The sequence below is a fragment of the Cynoglossus semilaevis genome, chromosome 17, assembly GCF_000523025.1.
Source record: "Cynoglossus semilaevis isolate Cse_v1.0 chromosome 17, Cse_v1.0, whole genome shotgun sequence".
Taxonomy (NCBI): domain Eukaryota; kingdom Metazoa; phylum Chordata; class Actinopteri; order Pleuronectiformes; family Cynoglossidae; genus Cynoglossus; species Cynoglossus semilaevis.
This window is the reverse complement of record NC_024323.1, coordinates 9,714,073-9,739,391: the sequence shown is the minus strand read 5'-3', so window position 1 is coordinate 9,739,391 and position 25,319 is coordinate 9,714,073. Positions and strand designations below refer to the sequence as shown.

Genomic DNA, 25,319 nt, shown 5'->3' with positions numbered 1-25,319 from the left:
GAATGTCAGGTGAGCGAAAATTACGTAAAAATAAAGTTTAACTTTAACCACATTAAAATGAAGCACCTTACCAAAGCACTGCGCTGTCCACGACAAGAAGAGAAGCAGCAGGAGTGGGTGCTGTGAAAAGGTTTCCATGTTTGAAGAGTAACGGAGCAGTGAACTCTGACTGTGTTTCCTCGTCCACTCACTCACTCTCTCCACAGCCTCACCTCCTTTCCTCATTCTTCACTTGACGAGACTCGTGTTGGGTCATGGTCGTGTCTCATACATCACCAGCAGCGGAGTCGAAGCGGCGGAGTCTGTCCGCCAGCGTTAGTTCATGACGGACACGTTTAGACTCGTTCGTGGTGCAGCTCACCGATACTGTTAGTGTCATAAAGATTAGTACTACTAGTGAAGGTGGACCAAGGAAACATTTCTCTAGTATGTCCGTCAGTCATTTTACACTGAACCAATGTTTCTTTCTTCACTTCTATTGTGTATACTGGTGCATTAATGAGCCCAGAGCTCTTTGGCCACTTCCTGACTAAAATATAAACTATAAGAATATGAACTGAATCAGGATGTTCTTGGAAGACTCCGGTGTGCAGGTGTCTCCAGTGTCTCGGCCAATAGTCCATTTCCTTCCTGGCCAATTACAAAAAAAACTGACTGAATAAAAATGAATTTTGCTATTATTTAACAAAACGGAACACGCAGCTGTTACAAAATATGTTTAGTCAAGAAATTATAAAAGTAGAAAATTATTTTTATAATACTATATTGGCTGTATAGTATTATTTATCACATGTCTTATTAAATTAAAATGCTATAAATAAAATAATGCACTTCTGGATTGCGTAAAAGCTCCATCACACCATCTTATTGTTTTTGTTGTTGTTGTTTTTTTGGCTTGGTTTGTCTTTTTCTGCCTCTTGATGAAATGCTTTCTATGTTGATATCACAGAAAATTGCTATAAAAGAGTAATTGTTCCTTTATTTTATAAACTGTTGTTTTAACTGTCTGTTTTTTCCCTCAAAACTACTGAAATGTATAAAACATCATTGACACCTACGTTGTTAATAAGTAGTTGTAATTCCAGTCATAATAGTTACACCGTTAATTTAAACCAGAATCCAGCTCTCATAATGTAATGGCCAAAGTAACCAGCAACCCATTACAAACCTGCCCTCTAGTGAGCTTCTCGGAGAACAACAACAAAAAACCAAAAAAAAAAAAAACAGCCGTTAATAATTTGGCATTTTTTCAATATTCTATTATATTTTAATATAGTCTTAGCTTTTGATTAGTTTGATGTTTAGATTGGTTTAGATATTATTTGTTCAAACAAAAGTTTACAGTATTTATATTTTTGTTGAGTAAATTTTAGGGTGCTACTGAATCTAATAAAAAAGTAGGCAATGCTTTAAGTATTTTCAAAGGCTAAAGATAAGGTGCTCATCTGGTCTAATGTCTTTTTGAGTAATATGATTATAATCAAATTTAAACAGCAATCATGCACCAGCTGTGTACCAGACAACATACAGTATACTCGCACAAAGTTCCAGAATACTCCACCTGTAGGCTTCCAGACAAAAGCAAACGTAGATAACTACGCTTGAAGAAGTCGCTAAAAACTTTTTTTTCTTTTGTCTAACACTGATCATCTTAGAGTTGTTTCTGGCTTCAGCACTTTCTATGTGGTATAGGGTCGTTAAATGTCACTACTGTCGCACAATTTAAACCAACGGATGGACAAATGCTGTTCCTCTCTCCGCCATGTCGTCACAACTGCAATGCATGGTGGGATATATTGCTTGGGTAGTGCACATTGGTTGTACACTAGATTTTGCGGTGCATTGTGGGACACATTGAGTGCTCCTTATAGTGGACAACATCTACTCACATCTGGTGGTCTATATAACATGGCTTGCCTGTATGTAATGCACTATGTAGAGTGTAGGGGGTGCTCTCGGACACAGCTACGTCTTTTCGTTGTTACGTACAGATGTTAAACTGCCTCTTCTCTTTACTTAAGAGGCGTGGCTGCTATGTATGAACACTGTGAACGCTGCATATACTGCGAGGCTTCAGTCAGGTTCACGCACTGCAACTCCAAAACCAGCAGCCAGTGAGACACATTTGTTGACTCAGCAATGATTTACAGCAACAATAACATGGTGTCATGTGCATTAGTAGGCTGTGAAGTTAAAAAAAAAATCCTAGTGGGTAAAGAAACAATATCCCTCATCACACGTTACCAGCCGTCAGCCACATTCCTAAATAACTGGGCCTTTCTCAGCCAGTTCTATTATAGATGCATTCTCCCGAAACAGTCCATCCAATCGACTCTCCCTCCTCGTCACTGTCTGAATGTGATGAGCGCCTGCCACTGACTATTTCACTGAGTGATGGAGCAGGGGTGGAAATTTGCCAGCTCCGGGGGGGTTTAAAAGAAAATGAGAAAGAAAATTGGACAAAACTGGTGATGTCTCTGCAGATGTGAAACGTAAAAAAAGTAAGTGTTGCTGCCGAGTGTGTCTATCAGTGGATGAGACAAAGCTTCGTATTGTCACACTCGTCCATTTATGGAAACTTTATGTCGTTGCCCTGATCTTATTCTGAGGCTGGTTGCTAAGTTACTGCCACCCCATGTCCAAGATTTGCACCTAGAAGAAATGACAGGAATAGAGGAATAAGTGGAAAAGCTATAATAGTCAATGGTAGTGTTGGCATTAAACACTGGCTGTGGGAGGACACCGCGGTTAAAACAGCACAGGCAATAAAATCCCCGGGGCTACTATTGACTCATTTAGATCTATTGATTCAAACGACTTCTTCATCGACCGCTTCTGCAAATGAGTGGCATTTTGAGCAGTTCTGTATAAAGAGGCAGAGACCAGGTCAGATGGCAGCCAATTAAGCCTTAACAAGTAGTGAGGCGGGGGAGGAGGGCAGAGGAGGTAAGGGAGATGGAAAGGTCCTGACCTGTGTTACAGATCTGTCTGGAGGCCTTTAAAAATTGGACAACGCTGCCGCAGAGCCAATATCAGAATGTTCTCAGACAAAATCATTGTTTGGTTAACTGCCGCTGGATTGAGTAACCGGGGAGGGCAGCGAACGCCTGGGTAAATAACGTTTTTTTCTCAGGTGAAAGGTTAGTCGGCTTATGAAATGTGTTCCGGAGTGACCGACTTTAATATACAATTCATATTTGTGTTGTCTTATGTGGCGGCTGACCTGAGTCGGCCTGTACCTCGTCCAGCCCCTCTGGACCTCCTGCTGTTTGAATTTCACTCTCTGGGGACGGAGGCTTATATCGAAGAAAATGAAAAGAAACTCAGGCTCAAGCAGGCAGCACCGACCAGGCTGTAGCACCTGGCGTTGAGGGGGGGAGAGGGTGGGGGTGCTGTGAACCGAGGACTGTGACTCATGTTTAAAATAAACCATAGAGGTTTCTGTTTACATTTACTTCAGGCTTAAAATGTCTGTCTTTATTGTCGTTCAACTTCAGTGTAAACACCAGCTCCATGTAGACACGTTCATTTCTCCATGATCTGCCTTTGGCCAGTGTCTATTTGTAAAAAAATAAGTGGAAAAAAGTCAAACTAAAACAACGATGATGGCCCTGATGATGATGATGATGATGTCTAAGAGAAGTCCTATGTGATTAAAAGATTAAAATTAACTACAGTATGTGTGTGTTGTAAAATTTGCTGTCATTAAACTCCTGGTTGTACTTCCTTAAAATACAACTTGGCTACTAGTAGTACTCAAGTAGACAGGGGACAAACGCAGGACTTTTTGGACCTGAGTCTTGGAAACCATCTCCAGATCAGTGCAGGGACGACTAGTACTGTTGCCGGACAGAAATGCCAACAATGTCTGTACTGTATCAGACAGTCACATCAACTTGTAATTTGGTTTTTCCCCTAAAGTGAATCCCAACTGACATAAGGATGAGCAGAAAATGTTTGCTTATTTCCAGCTGTCACGGTCTATAGACCCTCCTACTATTTTCCTTGAGTCTATGGTCTGTGTTTCACCATTGGGTGCGTTAAACACGAACCTGAACACACAGCTCATGTCCTCAAATGACAGCGATGATACGATTAACAAACTCCACCGACTAATGGCTACTGACTGTAGGACTGATGTACGTGCCGTGCTTTCAAAAACTTTTCAAAAACCAGTCCTAATGAACAGACTATGTTTACTTCATAGCAATTAGCCAAACCCAAAAGCGGCAAACATCACAACCAAAGCGTTCGCCTTTATCTCCTGTACTGGAGTCATTCATATTTAATGGCCGGAAGACGCTGTGCCATCCGGGTGTGGGCGACACCTGACAGAGATGTGGCAGGAACTTCTGCTGCGCTTTAATCACTTATCAATAGGTCGTTTCAGGGAGAATCAGATCAGAGGGAATGTCGAGGCGGATCGCCGGCTCAAAGGGACGAAGGTGGTGATGATGCTGTAGGGAGAGGAGCGAAAGAAGGGAGGAGGGTGGGGTCAAACGCCACCTTCTTGTTGCTAGGGATGTCTTCACTTAGTTTGCGTTGCTAGGCTGCCAATTCCCTCATGTTAAGTGGAAACATCGCTCCCCCTTCTTTCGTCCAAGTACCTCACCCTCCCTTCCTCCCTCCGTCCGTCCCTCCCGCCCCTCCCCTTGCTCCCTCTACTTTTCCTCCAAACCAAAATAACTTCACCAACCATCTGTCACTGGGCTCACAGGTCTACTGTTGCTTAGGAACAAGTCACATTCATGTCTTTATGCGTCTCCATGAATATATCGTCATGTTTAACCTAAATGACAATAAACATGTGTTGGAGTCTTACCGTCTCTGTCGGCGACAGGAGCGACGGCGAAATCTGTTCCTCTTGACAACCGGTTCATCGGTGCAGGAGGCTCTAGGAGGACAAAAGTTCTCAAATTACACCTGATACATTAGCGGCACTAAAAATAGTGACGCTAACAGAAAATCAAATGCACATTAACACGTTTGTTTGAGCGCAAAACTTGACCTCAATGATCATACACAGGTGTGAAGACTCAAAACATAGAACTACAGAGAAAGGTTTATTTTGTCATTGATTCTCAACACATCAACCATCGACTTGATGACCATAGTGACTCGGTCCATGGCTTGTCATTGCATGGCAACAACTTACCAATGTATGACAAACTCCCTAACTCTGGGATTATAATAATAATAATAATAATAATAATAATAATAATAATAACTGTTTTTTCATCGGTTGGCAGGCTATGACATCATAGCCATGATTCTTGTTGGAGAGGAGTGTTATACAGTAGTAGGCTGTTGTTCCAGTAGGTGGTGAAAAGAAGCAGCTTTCTTATCTCACAGGCCCTTTGATAAGGCAGCTACTGCAGCTGTACCTTCAAACACCTCCTCTTCCCACAGACCTGTAGGATCTCAGTCCTATATATAGTACAGTACTGCAAAGTGAGGTAGGATTACGTATGATCACGGATTAGCAGGAGCTGTTTTGTTTGGTTTTTTAAACGTGAGGGCCTTTAATTGGAAACTCCTCAAACATTTGTTTGACATGTTGTCATGTTGTCATAATTACACTGAAGGAGCCGGCAGAACGGAAACGCATGCTTAACGAGCGCAGTTCTCTGCCAATTAAAATCCAAAGTCTGACGATGGTTATTAGATCTGAATGTAAACACACAGAAACTAGTCTCCCTGTTATCCACCCTATCTGAACATACTGTACGTAAATACCTCTGGGCTCATGTTTGCGGATGGAGCTAATCAGTGTTTGTACACACGCCTGTCGGTCGGTGGCGGTGAAGCTGATCACCCAGACAATGGGAGCGTTCCAAATCCAATTTCATGGCCTTTGTTTTAAGACAAACAGCGGTTTAATCTGACAGGCTCAGATGACAACGTTCATACACACGAGTGCGTGTAGGTGACGGATTAGGATTGAAGTGAAATGGACACATGACAGTAAATATATGTACAGTACGTCAACATCCCCTGGCTTCTCCTCCTCCTCCTTCATCCTACATGTGTATCATATTATCTTCTTCTCCACCTCTTTATTCTTCTCCTTCTTCTTCCTCTTGGTTCATCTCATTCTAATTAGCCTTTCTTCCTTGTCCTCCTCCACTTCCACCTTCTCGGACACGTTGTTCTCCTACGAGCCCCTCCATTTTACATGTTTGTATTTTGAGACAACAGTGGACCATCTGCCTCCACCTCTGCCTACTTTGTGCCGTCTCAGTTGTCTCATGTCCTCCTTCACATCTTCTGTGAATCTTCCCTGGTCTCTCTTTTCTCTTCCTCCTACCTGGGTGCATCCTCTTCACTATCCTTTGTCCAACACATTCACCGTCTCTCCTCCACCCTAATGTGCTCCGTCCTGGTCTCATCACTTCTAATGAAAACCTTGTTATCCCCAACGCTGCCCCCTCTCTCTCAGCCGTCTCATTGAGACGGTGTCACTGTCTCCAAACCATTCATCGTAGCAGATTAAACCCATGTCTTCCCTCGGTTTTGCTGATACTCTTTGATAACACATCACAGATGCCGCTCGTCTCCACCCGCCCCTACTCTGCCTGTCCTGCTAAATGACTCTTAAATTTGCAGTCGTAAAAAAAAATTGGTTTTTGATCCTCTTGAAATGTCCAAAGAAAATCACATTCATCACATCGTTTTTTTCCACAGCACAAAAATGTAGGTTTTGATGGAGCCATGAGCAAACTCATTTCATATATTCTATTTTAGAATCAGTAATTCAGTCAGTGTAGTATAATTGCTTAGTAACTGATGTGCTGACATCAGTTAAAAAAAAAGTAACTGATGTGCTGACATCAGTTAAATTACACAGAAATAGCACCGTGGATGAGCCTCGAGTCATGCTTTAGCAGCGTTCACTTGAAATCTTAAACTTTAGAAACCGTTTCGATGTCAACACATCTTCCGTAACGTTTAGATTATTATATTATATATATATTATATTAATTATATTATATTATACTATCTTGAAGTATTGTCTTTCTTGACCACACACTACTATAATGTTCATAATACAAAGAAGGTGAAAAAAAATCAAGAAATTGGAATAAACTATATTGACACCTCCATGTTATAAGATTTTCTTTTTTGTTATTCTATCAGATTTTCTTATCCCCCAGAGTTCAGCGCTTGCTGTCCACGTCTTCATTCCTGATTCCACCTGCTCCTTCATCTCCTGACCCCCACACCTGTGTGTTGTCAACAATCAAGCCTTGTCGACGTGTACAGTATTCCCTGGAAATGGTGCATCAATTAAAGTTAGATGGATGTTTTAAAACAGCCCTTTTAGGTCACACTTAATACAAAACGGCACCAAGTATACGCTGCACCACTGCGGTGACCTTTTATTAAATAAAACATACATTTATTTTCAAATGTATGTCGAGCTGCTTTTCCAAAGGAAATATGTTCCTTTATCGACTATATGCAGAGTGTCTGCTCTACACACACACGTTCAGTCTCGGCAACAATGACGGAATAGGTCACAGAGGTGATTTTACAGCTTTACTCAGATTGTAAAAATTAAAATACGGCATATACTGTACCGGGGCCTTCCTTATGTGTTAGCTTGATCTTCGTTGCAATCATATAGTCTATTGTCTGTACCTCTTTTTCGATCCTAACTAACATGCATCACTATAAATATTGAAGCAGTAAAGTAAAAACAGGAGAGGCTCTGTAAAGCGTCGGGGCTGTATTTCAGTCCAAGATGTTGTTGTGGACCCGATCCATCAATTCTGGAGTCATTATAAAATGGATAACATGTGAGGAATGAGGGCAGCACAGACACTGATACTGAAGGACAAACTGTGAACAAAAACAATAAAAGCTAACGATCTGCTGTCGTTTTCAACTCACGCTGGCGAGCCAATAACTCTGACAAATACGTGCCATGCTACAAAGATAGGAGCGATTTTTCACATCTTTATTTAAAGGTTATTCTCTGACCATATTAGTCAATTTCTCACCCCTGTCAGCTTGGATTGTTCTTCAAAGTGAAAATAATCAAAATCCTCCTAATCAATTCTCGCTGCACTGTTAAAAATCAATGCCCTATATATTTTCATCAGTATTGATGAGTCCCGGGCTGGTACTGGTCTGCATTAATGTGTATCAAGTCAATTTCAGATTTTTTGGAAGCTGAAGATGCCCTTATGGGTGACTCACTTGGCCTCCATGTTGGATAAATCGACGTGGAGCAGCGCTCAGTCAATGATTTCCGGGGAAACATCCTCTGAGAGTTCTTCTCTCTCTGTGTGAAGGCAGCGTAGCTGGATTATAATTTCTTAGGGCTTTATTCCCACCTTTAATTACTCCTTAATCTGATTCCAGTGCTACCTGGCGCCCTCCTCCTCCTCCTCCTCCTCCTGGTGAGTAGTGGTGTGGTCCACAGGGAGCTCATCATCACTTTAGAACGCACCAGAGACTTGGCACAAAAGGAGCCGCTCGCAGGCTAACGCAGGGACTGTCTCTTATTACACAAGGGGGGGAACACACTTTTTGCAGTGTCTCGGAGACTCAGGACAAGCATGGGCCGTAGACCCCCGTACTGACATTCAGGGAACGATCCAATGATGTGGAGGTGGTCATAACGCACCGCAGCTGCGTAAAACTGGGTGTCCGTCCTGACATTTGAAAGATAGTTCCTTATTTTTTTGATCGGTTTTAAGCCAGAATATTCACATGACGCAAAGTTTCACTTGGAGCCCAGGTTTCGTGGTGCTGATACTGTGCGCCTGGCTGCTGAAGTCGAGAGTCTGTTTGCCGGAAACTCGCAGGGAAACATGAACGGCTCTTTCTTCGACGTGACTCAGGGCGCACTTTTCAACGGGAGTCAAACCCTCGCCGAAACTTTGGCCACGTACTCTGGCAACGGCACAAACGATGTGGTGACCGCAGATGGCGGAGGGTCCCTGGTGCTGCTGCAGGAGGAGCGCAAACTCTTTGTCATGCGTGTGGTGCAAATAGCGGTGCTGTGTGTGCTCTCCCTCACGGTTATGTTCGGCATCTTCTTCCTCGGCTGCAACCTGATGATCAAATCGGAGAGCATGATAAACTTCCTGGTGAAGGAACGCAGACCCTCCAAAGACGTGGACACGGTCATGATCGGACTCGGTTAGATGTAGGATGCCTCGCTACCGTGGACAGTTGGAGCGGAGATCGAGTAACGGGAAAATCCTGGTGCGCATTTTTCCCCGGCGCAGGTCTAGACCTGCATCTGCATGTGTACTTCATAGACGCCCTCTTTATGTCCTGGTGAGGATAGATATGCAAAAACTTCACATTTGCTTCCGACATTAAAAAGAGAGAAAACGCCAGGAACTGTACTTCTGACCCCGATGTTGGTGCGTAAAAGTTGTGCGTAAAGATGGGCAATTGTTTACACGTGGGGCGATATGTTGAATGTTTGGAGTGCTTTATATTTCTAAAAGATTGCCAACTTGAACAAAGATGTTTACAAGATTTTACCTCAACTTCTTTTTCTTTAGATAACTGTTAATGGGTGTCTCCAGAACCGTCAAACGCATGATTGTGTTTCCTCAGATCCAGGCGTTAGCTGCTGTGTTCCGTGGACTTAGTGGATACGTGGGTCACTGAAGTATTTTCTTGTTTGGTTAAATATTGTACAAATCCTGAAATCTTGCACGTTTTTCCAACAAACTCCGTCTGTGCTTATTGGAGTGTTTACTGGTCCTTCTTGGCATGCTCGCTGACTGATCTGTGAAGTGATCTTTGGAGCCGTTTTGCACTTTTGAAACCACTTGATGCTGCATGGATTATTTTGTACCAAATAATTATATGAACATGAAATAAAAAAATAACTTTACGATGCAATTAAACACTGAATCCCTCCGCTCTCTGTCGTGTTGTTACGTTGTTAAAATCTCTCGTTTTAATTAGAACATATTTTTTTAATTTTGTTCAGATGTTTTAGTTTTCTTCAGATGTGTCACAAAGCATTTTATTCTGATCCAATTCCGTTTTCAATTATAATCTAATCAGACTTGCAGATTGCGTCTCTGATCCATCTCCTTTTTACGTTAATTCAATCAGATCTTTATTTATGCACGAGATGAAAGCAGTGTGTGAATCCACTCGTGTGCTTCAATAAGTTGTCACCACAGATAAGGCTACATTTTGTTGACTTGTTTTTAAATTCAGAACGACGCACCTAATGTAAAATAAATGAAAACGTTTTAGAAGAGCTGGAGGAAGTGTCTGGGGAGAGAGAAGAGAGGGTGTCCCAGCGACCCGGCCCTGGGAAAGCAGACGACGATGGATGGATGGATGGATGTTTTATAAGCCATTTAATATTCAATCACGTGAGGAGAGTGTGAAAGTTTAAATTGAGAGTTCCAAATGTGAAGTTCTGTTCTGTCCTCATTCCTCACATGTTCTCCATTTTATAATGACTCGAGAATTGATGGATCGAAAAAAACAAACTTTAACAGAACTATATGTTCCAGGAAGCCACAAAAAAACAAACAAACAAAAAAAAAAAAACCTGCACTAGCTGCACAAAATCATCAGCAATCATGACTGGGTCAATTCCAGCAAAAACAGTGACGGTGGTGAATATTTAGAACGTTGGCCTACGTCATGGCCTGACCTTTGTCCATTAAATATGTGAAAACTGTTTGAGAAAAAGTTGTTTCCATGGCCAGTTGTGTCTATTATTCAATAACAACGTTGGCAAAACCAGGCAAATTCAGGCTATTTTTTGTTTTCCTTCTTTTTCCAAAGCAATTATATTTCGGGGCACTTCAGCAGGTTCAAGAAGCCTCCGAGGAACTTCATCTGAAAATCACCCTGAAATTCTACTCCAGAAAAACACTCTTATTACACGTCCAGTATTGTTAGACATGTGTATCAGGTCAGTACCAGCCAAAACGTTTGGGCGCAGGTGTGTGGGAGGTGTGCTACATTTAACATGCTCTAGTTTTTAAAACCTATAATCAATGATAATGAGAAAAAACATTTTAAATCAATATATTGCCTTTTGTCTATTATTAGGGTTATTATTATTAAAAATATATTATTGAAAAGTTTGAGGAGCACAGCGCCACATAGTGCTCACAGTAAAAATAACAGCAGATTGGGTTTATATCCTGCCTGTTGCTTTAAACATACGCAGCTGATTATATACTCATACAGTTTCCTCTACCAGGGAAAAACCATTTCTAACTTTATTTTAAACTGGACGACGCTACAATTTGAAACTGGATTTTGACTGACGTGTGAGAAAGTTCTCGGGTCCAGCGTGTGCTTCCTGTGCAGCATTACAATTATTGCTGGTCTCCACCTACGGAATCTGCAGTTAACACGTCGCTCTTTCTGTTCTCCAGAAAGAACGCTGTGATCTTATTATATTTCAGAGAGTTTAAAAAGGACACCATAGACAGATTCATCTCACGCCAAGCTGTTTGGTTTCTTATCTATGTCTCTGCGCACATCCTGCTCCACGTGCCGTATAGGACGCTGCCCGTTCAGAAGCGACCGATGTTCTCATTATTATTTCAGCACTTGTTAGGAGAGATGGGCCAGGAGAGGAGCGCTTACAAACACAGCCATGCATCCGCACACACACGCCCGTTTAACATGAACACGTAGGACACAAGTGATCGGCAAACCATCTGACACTGTTGTCCACCTGAAGCCTTTCAGCACAAACAACATCAATTAGTCAACGACAGCAGACGATGTTCTTCAGTCTCTCAGTGGTAGTTTTTTTTTTCACTTTTGCTTTACTACCACAAGATATTTTTTCTTTGAGCCCCACAATTTCAGAATCTAGATGCAGACCAGATTGGACGGTTTGGCGGCCAGGATTCGGCCCGCAGGCCACAGGTTGATTATCATTGGTGTGAAGCATCTGTGTTAGAGACACGACAGATCAATTAAATGGCATGGAAAGACCAAAATGATTTGGTTTTATTGAACTGAGAGTCAACAGAGAGCAGAATAAAATGATTATTACAGTTTTGTTTTTTTTTCGGAAAACCACAAAACTCCTTCCAAACCCTATTAAAAACCCTCCAACTGTTCCAGTACTGTTACCATGCACCGACTGCTTGTTAGAAACAAAGAAGGCAGCTATATTTAAAGAAACGTTCGTTAACTGTTCTCTTCTTAAGGTGTTCCACTGACTTTCAGTTTTAAAAAGAAGTAGTTGTTTTTTTGTTTTTTTTTTTTTTACTTAAGTGACTCACAGCCATGATGCAATGGTACCCCGGGTGACTTTGGATACTGAAGGCAGGAGCTACGAGCACTGGATGACAGAAGCCCTGAACAAAGCAGTAATTATGGATGTCTACTTTTTTGAATTTCCAATAAGAAATAGTCCGCACGTCTCTGACTTTTCTCCCCTGGGTGTTTTCCCAATCGGAGCTTGGAAGACAGGGGTTGCAGAACGTAAGAACGCAGAAATGTCATCTCACTGTACTCGAGCTGCATTCACAGCAACGGGAAAATGGTAGGAAATGTGAAATAAAGTAAAAAAAAAAAAAAAAAAGAGCCAGAAGCAGATGCTGCTGCTGTCAGCATCTGTATAAATTGGAAATGATGCTGACGGGAACAGAGTTTGTCACTGAGATATTAGAGTTATTTGACATATAAGGTTAGGGTTTTTGTGACACTAATGAAAGGGTCGTCGATGATCAAGTCTACAGAACGCTACACTCATGAATTTTTGACTTATCCAAAATATGGGCTACAAGGTGAACCAACACTCTGCCACCTCTGACCTTGAGTTCACATTTGGCTGAGATGAGGCTCACAATCTGGATCTATTGAAACCACACCCTCACCTGTCATTCAGCAGCAATTCGTCGAGCTAACTGACCGCTTTTGTAATTTGTTACTTGACTGATAACAACTTGTTCACTTGGTCTACAGCAGTGATCATCAACCGGCGGCCCATGGGCCAAATCCGGCCCACTGAACCATCCAATCCACCCCACAACTGGATTAATAAATATAAATACATAAAATATATATAAAAATAAATACATATATTTTGTTGCTTTACAATATTAGCTCTGCAAAACTGACATATGTTATGTCTAATATTTTTTATTTATATATGTATAAATAAAGGCACACATATATATAAAGAGATATACATCAATCACCTTCACTTTATGTGCTCCTCTGTATTTTTTTATTTTTTTTTTTTTGTACAGGCGCTTCTTCCCTCCTCTCATCTCTTGACTTGGCTCAATGTCAGTTAAACTACTCACCATTCTGCCAGAGAGCCACTTTAAGTTCCAATTTTCACACTTTAAAGAGACACCACCAGTCGCCCACTATTCCTCGGCATATGCTAAAGAGTTAGCACGGAGCGGCGTCCATGTGTACACAATCTGCTGCTTCTGCTCATTACGGACCGAGTCATAGAAATGAACCCTAATGGGCAGCGGAGAAGTGGACGCTCGTCACACACTGCTGCTAATATTCTGTGTATGAGTGCAGCTGTGACGGTTGTCACGTAGTTTATATGAATCCATGCATGAAGAAAATATTAATGAGCTAAAACTGCAGAAACAACACATCCCTGCCATAACCCTTCAGGTATGATGTGTTTCTCTCTCTCTCTCTCTCTCTCTCGTTCTCTATATAGTACAACTGCTGTACATTTTCTTGTGTCATCAGTGACCTTTTCTAACACAGACCTGAGAGAGGATAATGAACCAGGCACCGGCGAAATAATGACAGAAATTAAGGTAATTAAAACCACCAGCAGCAGCAGCATTTTACATTTACCTCTGACCAACGCAGCTGTTTCACTGGACCTTGATTAAAAACTCTAGTGTCCAAATTTTATTACGTGTTTCATATGTCTATATATACATGTTTGTCTATATATGTGGGCATGTGGTGTGTGTGTAGGTCTATATATACTTTCTGCATCCCTTGGACATGTTGGTCAAGGCCAAGTGTGGGTGTTGTATTTTTTTACGTAGCACCTTTTGTAACTCTATTGTATAAAGAGAGATTGATTTACATGGTAAAATTCAATAATAAGATTGTCAAAAAACTTTATACAACCAGGTTCAGATCAGGTTCTGGTTCCTATTTGAACTATTGCCCCAGAAAATCACACACATTCACATTTTTTAACTTAACTATGCATTTGAACACACGCTCGTTATGACACGCCTATGTCATTTCCCGCTCTCAAATGTGGCGTTGTGCTGCACGTAGTCACAGTGTGACTGTGGCCATGGTCTGCCGATGCATCTGCTGTGGATTTCATAATAGACTGTTGCTGTCAGATGTAACCCCAGGGTGCCTCTTCTTTTTCCCTTTTTTATTATGGGGGAGATGTGATGTGCCACTGTGCTTTCCTACCTGCCCGGGCCTGAACTTCTCCTGTCAGTGTGTCAGCATGTTCCCTCTCCTGCAGCTCTGCCTCACTCTCTTCTGATGCCTCGTACCAGTCTGTACTGTCGAAAGATTTTTCCTTTTCTTTTCCAGACACCATGTGAAGCCAGCAGTGCCACCGCATCTAAATAAACAAAAGTAATAATGGATTAAACTGGGAGCTAACGAAGGGCCGTCAGATGCTGACTGCAGTGAAACCTCCACCTCTGTGTGTGCGGCGAAAGACAATTCTGTAGGTCGTAGTTAGTTAGTAGACATTAACTCGGTGGACACAGACAACTGATCATAACAATGGTTTAATATAAAGAGGAATCTCCAGGGATTCAAAGACTAAAAAGAACCCAGGACATGAGAGACATACAGTAAGGATTAAACACACAAACAACAACGACGACGACACATACTGTATCTCAATCTCTAAACAAAGTTAGAATGAGGACAAGCTTACAATTAGGGTTGGCCATTAACTAGTCGTTGGTAAAGAACGTGATAAAGTTCTCATTTTCTGTATTAATGAATATGTGTGTGTGTGTTGGTGCAAATGAGAGAGAGTGGAAAGTAACAGCCTCTACAGAGTGAGGGAAACAGCAGCAGAAGACTTCCTCAGCCTGTGAGTCACTCTGATTGAGAATGACACTCTGTCCCCCGGTGCCTAACCTCTCATTGAGGAAATCATTAACTATTTTCAAATTAAATTATCTAATGAACCCTGAACCTTAAAGAAAGTTTTATATGCAGCATTATAATAATAGTGAGGCGCACACCAGCGACGGCCTCGGGGCGGTGAGACTAAATTTAATTTTTCACGGTGTCGCCGAGAAGCACCTTTTTATAGTTCTGGTCTTCATCAGCGGCTCACGTGAGTCAGGTCTGCGTGTGGATAAACAGGGAGAAGCACTGAGAGCTCAGAGAGCTCAGAGACAACAGCTCAGCTCTGGGGATTTCAGTGGGAAACAGGAGCCGGGAGCTCGGAGCACAGGTTGTGTCTGATTAAGTCAGCATTCAGAGAGCTGGAGCCGAGACACAATGACACCACCTTGCCTGTGTTAGATGGAGACCATCGCCAAGGGACCAATCAGGGCCCTGATAAACAAAAAAAAAAAAACAAACATCCAACTGAAGAGGAGTTCATTCAGTCTAGGACTAATAACAATTAAAACGCTTCTCTCTAACGACCGCAGCCTCCGAAGGGGACAGAAGGCGTCTCATCTCATTGATTTCCACTGGAAATCGCTGGTATCAACTTATGCTCTGCTCTGCGGCATCATCGCCTACAACAAGCCACGCCGTCCACTCGCGCTGAAGTGGTAAACACGAGATAATTGGATGGCGTGGCTTACCGGTTTCTCATTTTATTAATAAACTCCAAAAGTGTGTGTGGAAATGTGATAATTGGCACCAGATAGAGGAAGCCTCCGGAGCTTGGCCACCGCCCGAGGAAGAGGCGGTGGAGATGCAGGAGAAGGAGAATGAGGATGAGCTGGGGAGGGACTGTCAGTCAGCTCGGCTCCGTAGGGAGAAAAAAAGGGAAAGAAAAAAAAGAAAAAAAAAAAAAAAAAAAAAGCAAATGAGAAGAAATATATTCAAAGCCACATCTGACATCGCTTCTCTAGTCGTCTCATCATAACGCACCTGAAAGTGGACGGCACGGAGAAAGAGAAGGTAACATCCGTCCTTTCACCTCCTCCTCCTCCTCTACTCTTCGCCTGCACCTGCTTTTGTGCACTTTTCTTCCCTTGATGTTTATACTTAAGTATTGGTTTTCATCTCCTCGCAGAAAACCGTCGATAAGGAAACTTCAAACAGGAGTTTTCTGCAGGTGTGGAGGCAACACTGAAGTGTTCCCTGATGAGAAAACAGACAATTTCCCAACTGTGATTCTAATCACCGACCCACTAATCACCTGCCACAGGCGTTTAATCACAGAAAATAATGTTGCTAGAAAATTCTCACAGAGTCACTGCCTTACAGTCAGAAAACAGACTTCTTCAAAATCTTAAAAATAGGGGAGGGGGGCGGGGGGGTGAAGCAGGGGCTGTGTTGTTTTGTTTTCAAAATAACAAAAAAAAAAATTCCTCCTGTAACACTACCATAACAAATGTTAGCCAACAAACATGAAAAAAAATTCAAAGAGATTTGAATAATAATGTAATTTTAGTATATATATTAAATGAGCCTCAAAGTTAGCTCAAACATTAGCTACCAATTAGCTACAGTACAACTTGAGTTATTGTAATTTAGAGTGCTAAAAGTAACCTAAGAATGCAGTACAATAGCATAAGGCTAAACAGTTAGCAAAAATAGCAACCAGAGATTAAATTGAACCTCATTGCCTCCCACCACCTGCAGGCTGCAATAAATAATAGTTCGATAATTATGAGAAGTTAAGCCACAGTGACGTAAAAGTAGCCAAAATAGCAAAATAACACAAACCCAGGACATAGCAAACGTTATTAGAGAAGGTAACTAAAATTATGGATAAGAGGAAGTACCAAAGAGCTTCACAAAAGATGGTTAAAACAAGTGATTTAAAAAGATAGTCAACAACATGGAAGCATGCCAAAGGTTAAACAGAAATTAGCCTCGAAATTCAGTTAAAAAAAATAGTAGCACAACAGCCTGAAGTTACACCAAAAATTAGTATGAAATTAATACCAAATCAAATTTGGCAGAAAGAATAAAGTGAAAGGGTAAAAGAAGAGAGAAAAATGTCATGATTGGATCTCAGGACTTTGAGGACGACTGAATTAAAAAATCTTTTTATGCTTTTTTTTCCCAAGCAATAAGTGGAAAAAATAAACAGAAATGAGAGAGAGGAGAGAGACCGGAGAAGAGCTGACATTAAACTTTAATATAATTCATTCAACTTCATTGACGTTATCTAAACAAATCTCAGCATCATGCTAATGATCACACGTCCACAAGTGATGGTACGCACAAGGAAACACACACAACACACACACACACAAACCCTGCTGCCACCACATGAGGGCTGCGGGGCGGTGTTGCCATAGGAACGGGGATAGGTAATGGCCATGTTCTGGAGCTGATGCCGCAGGGGGTGAGGGGCAAAAGTGATGTCTGTGTGTGTGTGTGTGTAATGTGAGTCAGAATTATGTACTAATGATAAAATCTTTTGAGTTCAAACTTTTCCATCTTATTGTCACCATCCGCTGAAACGTTGGCAGTAATGACGGTTCGAGAACGCCGGCGTGTGCTAATAGCGAAACATTTAAAGAAGCCCAATAAGTTCCCAGCAGCACTGATGCCCTGCTATTTGCTTTTAATGCACCCGGCTAATGTTGCTTAATGCATTTAGCTTTGACGCAGAGAGAAAGTGCTGGGTTTCTTCATGCACAGCTTCTCCATACCACCCGTGAGGTATGAATAAATGATCCCTAATGCAATGAGCTAACACGGATGACCCCACTCTCTGTGTGTATGTGCCTGTATATATATATATATATTTATATATACACACACACGTGCATGGGTGTGATTAAATATTACTGAGAAGTGCGAATAATTCAATCATACCTCAGCAGCTCAGTCCCTGCAGAGCGCTATTTCAGTGTCAGCAAGCTCTGGAGTCACATTCAGGTTTGACATATATCAGCTATGCATATGAAGTTCCTGAAATGTTCTATTAATAGCCTACAAAGTTCCACTTGGACCGTGTGTGAACTCGGCGTATAGTACTGCAGCTCCCTGCTCTAAGGTAGTACAGTGAAGTCACAGCGCCATCAAAATCAATAATTAAAATAATTAAAGGGAATGGGCCTCTCTTTTTTTCATTGTCTAAATTCTACATTTTTTATGTTCTTAATGCATTTCATTTGAATTTGATTCATATTCATGAAAGTGAAAGAATACGGTTGTTTATATATGTATTTTTTTTAATCAATTACTAGACACTCCAGGCGACCTCATTTGAATTCCAGGTGACCCCACGTCAGTTTGCAACCCCAACGTTGAGAACCACTGCATTAGGCTCTTAAACACCTGTTTGCAGCGCTGGGAAAGTAAAAGTTGAGGGATTCTCTGATACAAGTTTTCTAAAGTGAGTCACCTCAGGATGTTATCTAATATTATTTAGTGGCGTGCGAACAGTACTTGTCTTCTAAAATAATTACCGTGATCTTAGATGATGTGCGGCGCATGGGCAGCTCCGGACTAGCGGATAAGAATTATTTTTCGGCCACGGTGCCAATTAAAAATCGTTTATTAGATCCCTCGTCCCTCACTGCGTCGGTCGTCACCTGCCGCTGCGCCTGTTCCAATCTCCCCCATCGTTCTCTTCTTCCGCCTCCTCCGCCGTTTCGTTGCTTGATACTTCTCTTTGTGTCACTTTGCCCACTCGATGACAGGGGCTTTTTAAAAATAGAGGCGAACCACCCAGATTACAGCGTTTTAATTACAGAGCTGGAGATTCGTCGGGGGTGTGGAGGCCTCATCCGCTGACAGGCAGGGAGGGTGGAGGGAGTTGGAAGACAGAGCGGTACAGTGAGTGTAAACTGTGTGCTAATTAGTGTTGTCTGCCATAGTGAAGCACTCAGGCTGCAACCATCTATTATACAACCATTGTTGGCCGCGGCGCCATCGGTGCACACCTGTGGCCACGTCTCATTTTAAATATTAATGCTTCGAAAATCACCCGTGGGGAGAAGAGGAGCGATGAACTCAGCTCTGTCTCCTGACACTCCTAACTTTGACAATTATGGATTTTAATGAACTACACCTTTAAAACGCCAGCAATTCGGACTGATTTATGTACTGTATACTGTGTCAGTACTGTGTAGTGGGCATTACAGTAAGAAGTATTTGTTAATACTACCCAAAACAGGAGCACATAGTTACATTAATGATGTTTGAAATGTAAATCAGGGTCAAATCAGGACGGGGGGGGGGGGGGGGTCCTGCAGGGAAACTGAATTTGTCATAATGGATGAACTGCCATGTAAAATATATTAATACATTTTGCAAAAGCAGAGTAGAAGTCAGATACAGGCAGACTTTAGTTCAACCCTCAACAACATTTTGTACGTAATTTGTTTTCATGAGAGTTTGTTGATTACAAGCACAAGAACTAAAGCTGAGCCAAAAATTAAAAAAAAAAACCCTAACAGTACAGTACAAGTTTAACAGCTGTGAATATACCCATGGTTAGCCAAAATATACACACCGATTAGCCAAAGTCTGTTATACACAGTTCACTAATAGGAGCTCAAATTTACATAGAATAAAGGCTAAATTACTTGCTATGAAGAATGGCTAACCATGCTAGCTACGGTAAAAACGTGTCATTTATAACAAATACTGCAAAAAATAAGGTATCTAGTTTAAAAATCCCCAAAGTATGGCTACATTAAACAGAATAAAATAAAGAAGGCAGGTGTAGAGTTTCAATAATAGTATATTAGTCCAAAAAGTCAAACAATAAACCACCACCAAACCCTGTACTGGATGTGGTCCAAATGTGTAACACTTGAGGTGTTTACACCGACAATGGATTTAATGCTAATGTAAACAAATGTTACTTTAAAGCTGTTCTCACATGCTGTAATGCTGTATCCATTACATGGAATATTAATATTTTATTATGTAACATGATGTAATGTAGGCAGCACCTCCCCCTCCCTGTGGTTAACGTAGTCCTTACTATAAGGTTTATTTCTATAACACTTCAGTTAATAGTTAGGTAAAAAGAATGAGGAATCTGGTTAAGAAAAATAATATATATATATATATATATAAACATATATTGGTAAAATGGTATATTATGCTACGATAAGATTCTTTCCTTGCTTTAGTTTTGTTGAATGTCTATTCCAAGACTACAAAACTTTATCTGTGTGCTGCATGCTGTAAGCACTAATTAGAAAATGGAATTTCTCACTAGTTGCGGCTCAGTTGTTGATTCATACACTTTGCTCATTTCAGCAGCAGCTTCTTTGTGTTCTTTAATTGCAATCCAACCATGGAGCTATTTTTTAATATCGTTGACATTCAAGAATCCAGATTTTCATATAAATAAAATAATAAACTTAGTCATTCACTGCAACAGAAGCAAAAAGAAGTGCTTTTTTTTTTTTCAAACTGCATCAGTCACGCTTTGAAGTGAGACTAATCACACAAACCGCCCAGAGCGTCAGTGATAGTGTAGTGATCGCAGACACCTTGAGTGATTGTGTTTTTTTGTTTGTGTGGGTGAGTTTATGTGTTGTGTGGGTGAGTGTGTGTGCTTATGTTACTTGTGTTTTGGCAACCTGGCAACCTGCTATTGTGTGGATCTGCACTTCACTGATCAGGATATAATTACTGTCCTCAGCTGAAGATGTGCAGTATGGCTGAGGTAAAAGGCATTTATCAACAATTATTGTTTTTCTGATCTAAATGCAACCACAGAAATGTTGAAGACAAATTTTAAAAATTACAAAAATTGCAACTATCTTACTTTGAGGCATTTGTGTGATGGATGGATTGTTTTGTTTTTCTTTGTAAAATGTATAACTTTTGATGGTTTTAAGCTTGATTTGATTGGCTCATTTTTAGCTAATGCTAACTTTCTGTTACATCTGTGCAATTTGTAGCTAAATCAACTAATCTTTACCTTTTAACATGGCTTCTTCTTTCTCCTCATTTAGGCTAGTTTTTGTAGCTTGTATGCTTTTATTATTTTATTACTTTTTTACTTTTATTTTATTACTTTTATTACAAGTACTATATTAGTCATTTTTTGTCGTTTTTTTGTCCATTTCAGAAGCAACTAATTTTGTGTATTTATTTTTTGTGCTTAGGAAGCCTTTGTTAGTACTAATATAATATAATATATTTTCAATATTTCCACATAACAATCTCCTACATATTGTTTTTTTATCACAGGGTCATTTAAATATATATAAACTGACACGCCTGTAGCAACGTTATAGTAAAAGTCCCTGTAACTTCATTAAAGTCTGCATGTTGCTGGAAACCAGAGACTCTGGAAACACCAACACACATACAAGGAGAATAAACAAACCCCTGAAAGGAGTGTCCAGTGACACAGAGTGATGCTTTTAATATTTTTAGACATAAAAAGATCATGTGTTGATTGTTTTCTTCCTGCGGTGGAACTGTGTCTCGTCCCCTCTACCAATAGATTCTGTATGTTATTCTGAGCCACTGTGCCTTCAGGCAGGGCATCATTAAAGATTCTCTCCTCCTCCTCCTTCTCCTGAACAGCCCACCACTAACCTGCAGCTGCAGCTACTCCTACTGACCATTATGCCTCCTGGCATGGCTCTTTCCATTAGGCCCGCTGGTCACGTCAGGGAAGGTATGGCAGACTGTCAGGACCCACAAACTAAATCTGAAGATTCAACACACAACTGTTGGTGTGACTGCCTGTCATATTACTGCCTTCCTCCAAATTGCTCAGATATATTATTTATGGTCTGCCGCTTGGACAACTGTATAAAGAGATGTAACGTATGAGGATTTAAACAATGTGGCACTAGGAGTTATATTTACACACGACAATCACTTCAATTGTTCCCTTGAGGATCAGGTCTGTGTGAAACATTCAAATGTGACTCCCAGCAGCCTCTGTTTGTGTCCATTAACCTCCGACAGTACATGTACTATGTGCTCTCCAAATGACAGGAATGAGTTGGTGTCTGTGTGGATCCCAGGAGACAGAACCAGTGACGGACCGAACCCAGGTGCTGAGTCACAGGCCAGTATCCTAAAGAAAAATCTTCTTTTTTTTAAAAAAAATGTACATTATTTAAACTGCCTCCAGCAAATTAAGATAATCTACAAAAACATACAGCGGCTGAGTGTTGACCTCACACGGACAGGGAAAGGTGAGGTGATTAATTCAATTATTTGAGCACGTAACGCTGTAGTGGGAGGTCACTATCTTTAGGGTTGCGTTGCTATAGTGGTATATTTTGGTAAAATATACTGCTAAAATATATATTTGTAATTGTGCCTCCACGCTTCATAGGACTTATATTTGGTGCAGGTTATATGTTGTATTTTAAATCATTAAATACAAATATTTTATGATGGAACTTTTACCCAGTTTGGATTTATCTCAGGCAAAAGCAAGTTCTTTTCTAGTATAAATACATGAAAATAAACTGAACTCTGTCTTCTGTCTCTATTCTCTTGACCCTCTGTTCCCATCTTCGAGCCTCCAAAGCAAAGGCATCCAGATACATTTTTTTAAAAAGCTTTATTTTCCTGCACTATAATTTTTCTATGATGTGTTGAACAAAATGTTTTTTTCTTCTTCCTCACTGATAGTTGTACTTGGTGACAAAATTGGTCAATTCTGTCTTTAAAGCCTTCCCAGAATGATTCTGCTGTGGTTTTACTTATTTTATTTATCTTTAATTACTGTTTTTTGTGTGTCTGTGCTCAGAACACCAGTGCAGGCAGACTTTATCAATTAAAAAATGTATTTTAAGTTTATGTAGTTATGTGGACTCTTACATCTTCAACATAACAACATTGTTACAGTAGAGCATAAATTGAATGCCTATTTTCTTTTAACGTTAATTGGCTGCCAGTGTTTTTAACACACCGCCTGTCACATGGATTTGTCTAACTTTCCTCGCCCTCATTTGTGAAAGAGGAAATAGGATTGTTATTGTGAAGCTGTTGTTCTGATAATTAAATGAAAACGTGTGATTGGACATGATTTAAATTCCCAATTCTAAATTCCACCCCAGAGGATTATTGTCTTCAACAAATGCCTGTCAGGATGATAGGACTATTTATTCAGCTGAATCCAGTTTCATGGAGGCCCATGTTCTTTTCATGAACTTGCATTAGCCGGCATTCTTCTTGTATTATTTATGAATCTTACTTAACCCCTGCAAGATGTTGAAATGTCAAAAAGTTTGCCTGCTTGCTCAGTCTTGCATCACTGAAGCAACAAACACGCAGGTTTCACATTTGACATTCTTAACAGCTGGACAGCATTTCATAATCCACCAGGATGACAACAATATTTCTCCACACTAGGCCAGGCAAATGTGTTACAATAATAAATAATAATAATAAAAAACTACTTTTTTTTATCTGGCAGTTCATTATATAAGGCAACCAAGCTAAGAATTACTGTCAGGATTAACAAATGAATCCTGTTAAATAATTAATGTGATAATTACACTAAAACATATAAAGCATTGTAACGCAGGGGAAGAATGATGGACAATGATATATCCAATAACACGACCTTTCATCCAATTACCGTTGCTCGAATACACAAGTTATTTACACACACTGCGGGGAAAAAATATATAAATTTCAATTTTCTTCAAGGTGTCACACACATATATATACATACAAAAATATACATTAAATATATATACAGTATATATGTGCATATATATATATATATATAAAGAAAAGGTAGGAGGGGGCTAACGAGGCCGTGTAGAAGTAACACAATCACCCTAGAGGGAAACACAGGAGGTGGAGACAGATCACAGAATGGGTGTGGACAAAGGAAAGCAGCGAGGGAACACCACCCATCCATTCATCCATCCATTGAACCAGGCCTTGGTAATGTAAGTCCCAGAAGAAAAACCCATAATCACATGGTGATACCATCAGTTCAACCAGTGATTTTCTCTGCAGTAGCATTACTACCACCATTCCAACACTGGTTATGTAGCCTTTATGCTACACACCACGATGACCAAAGTTGATTGTCTTTCTTTTCATGACATCTCAGTAATATTCAGCAGAACAGTTCCGAAACCAGAGATTTACCACCCCTACAACCCATCTGCCCCTCACCTGTCCCATCCTCGGTGTCTCCTGCCCTCAGGCTACTTCTGTCTGCCAGGAGGACGCCCACAAACCTACTCCTTCTTCTCTGCTCACAGACAGGTGATCACAACTCCCCCATGTGCCTTACATTTCACACACTAACTTATCACTGCTGGTGCAGAGAATTAACTGTCAGTTTAAATAAAGAGTCAAAGGTACACTCCCAGAGCCATGAAATGAAATGACTAACCCCAGAAAACTCATCAGATTTCTTATCCAGCCGTATTTAACTTTCACCTGGATTTTGGCAGTCTGCAAAAAAAATCTGGCAGACACCCTGATAACCTTAGACTCACTGTGCAAATACATATATATGAAATTTTTAATTAAATAGAAAGAGAAATGCTGTGTACCTACTGTACTGTTCCACTGAGGCAGATCCAATCGGTCCAGGGTGTCTACAGTTGTTCAGGGCTGAGGAGAGGCTGGAGGAGGAGAGGTGGAGATTTGGGTAAGTCTAGTTTGTCTGTGTCTACTATGCTGAGAAACATGGGTAACATGAATCTTCAGTCTGAATCGAATAGCTGTTTTTACTGTTCTCAAAAAAGACGTGCCAGACCTTTTTTATGTACAGTAACAGTTCAGACATGCTTTGTCGAAATGTTCGAAAAACAACAAAATATTAGTCAAATGGTTAATATTTGTGCAATATGATGTTTGTAATTGTTCTAATTAAATAAAAATTACATTTATTTAATTATGCACTTAAGCCAAAAGCTATTTTGCAGTGAGCAACAATTTTATTATTTTATCTTTTGCATTTTCCAATCTTTGGCTTCCTTTTGGTTATTTTGTATTATTTGGCCAACCTTAAGTTGTGTCATCAATACACAGTATATATTTTTATATTTAATTAAATCGATTGATTTTGGTTTTATTTTTGGTATTGTTCAGTGATTAGCTATACTGTTTAAGATGAGAGGACAAACAGTTTTGCAGATTAACGCTGATGTTCCTTTCGAAGACCCCTTCCTTACCTTTTAGTACTTGCCACAAATGTCAGCAGAGTTTTAAAAAATAGCTGAAAAGAACTGTAAGTGCCACAGAAAGACCTCAAACATTTCTGGGTTCTA

At 40.5% G+C, this 25,319-nt stretch overlaps 2 protein-coding genes and 1 long non-coding RNA gene across 3 annotated transcripts in view; 1 reads left to right on the top strand and 2 right to left on the bottom strand.

Moving 5' to 3' along the window:
* itgb3a (integrin beta 3a) overlaps window positions 1–621 on the bottom strand; it is a 13,777-nt gene extending 13,156 nt beyond the window's left edge. Inside the window, 1 exon segment of the mRNA XM_025064586.1 lies at window positions 72–621. Within this exon segment, the coding sequence (XP_024920354.1) occupies window positions 72–225 (154 nt within the window). The 5' untranslated portion in view covers window positions 226–621.
* A 691-nt stretch (window positions 622–1,312) lies between these two features.
* Window positions 1,313–25,088, bottom strand: LOC112488446 (uncharacterized). Its single transcript, XR_003052502.1, has 4 exons — window positions 24,600–25,088; window positions 14,386–14,542; window positions 4,823–4,894; window positions 1,313–4,457 (listed from the first exon to the last, which is right to left on the bottom strand). It is a non-coding gene; the product is annotated as an uncharacterized LOC112488446 (long non-coding RNA).
* On the top strand, window positions 7,726–9,978 carry rprml (reprimo-like). The gene has a single exon (XM_008329983.3). It carries the CDS (start codon window positions 8,820–8,822, stop codon window positions 9,153–9,155), a length of 336 nt encoding a protein of 111 aa, XP_008328205.1. The 5' UTR covers window positions 7,726–8,819; the 3' UTR covers window positions 9,156–9,978.
* Window positions 25,089–25,319: the final 231 nt, after the last annotated feature.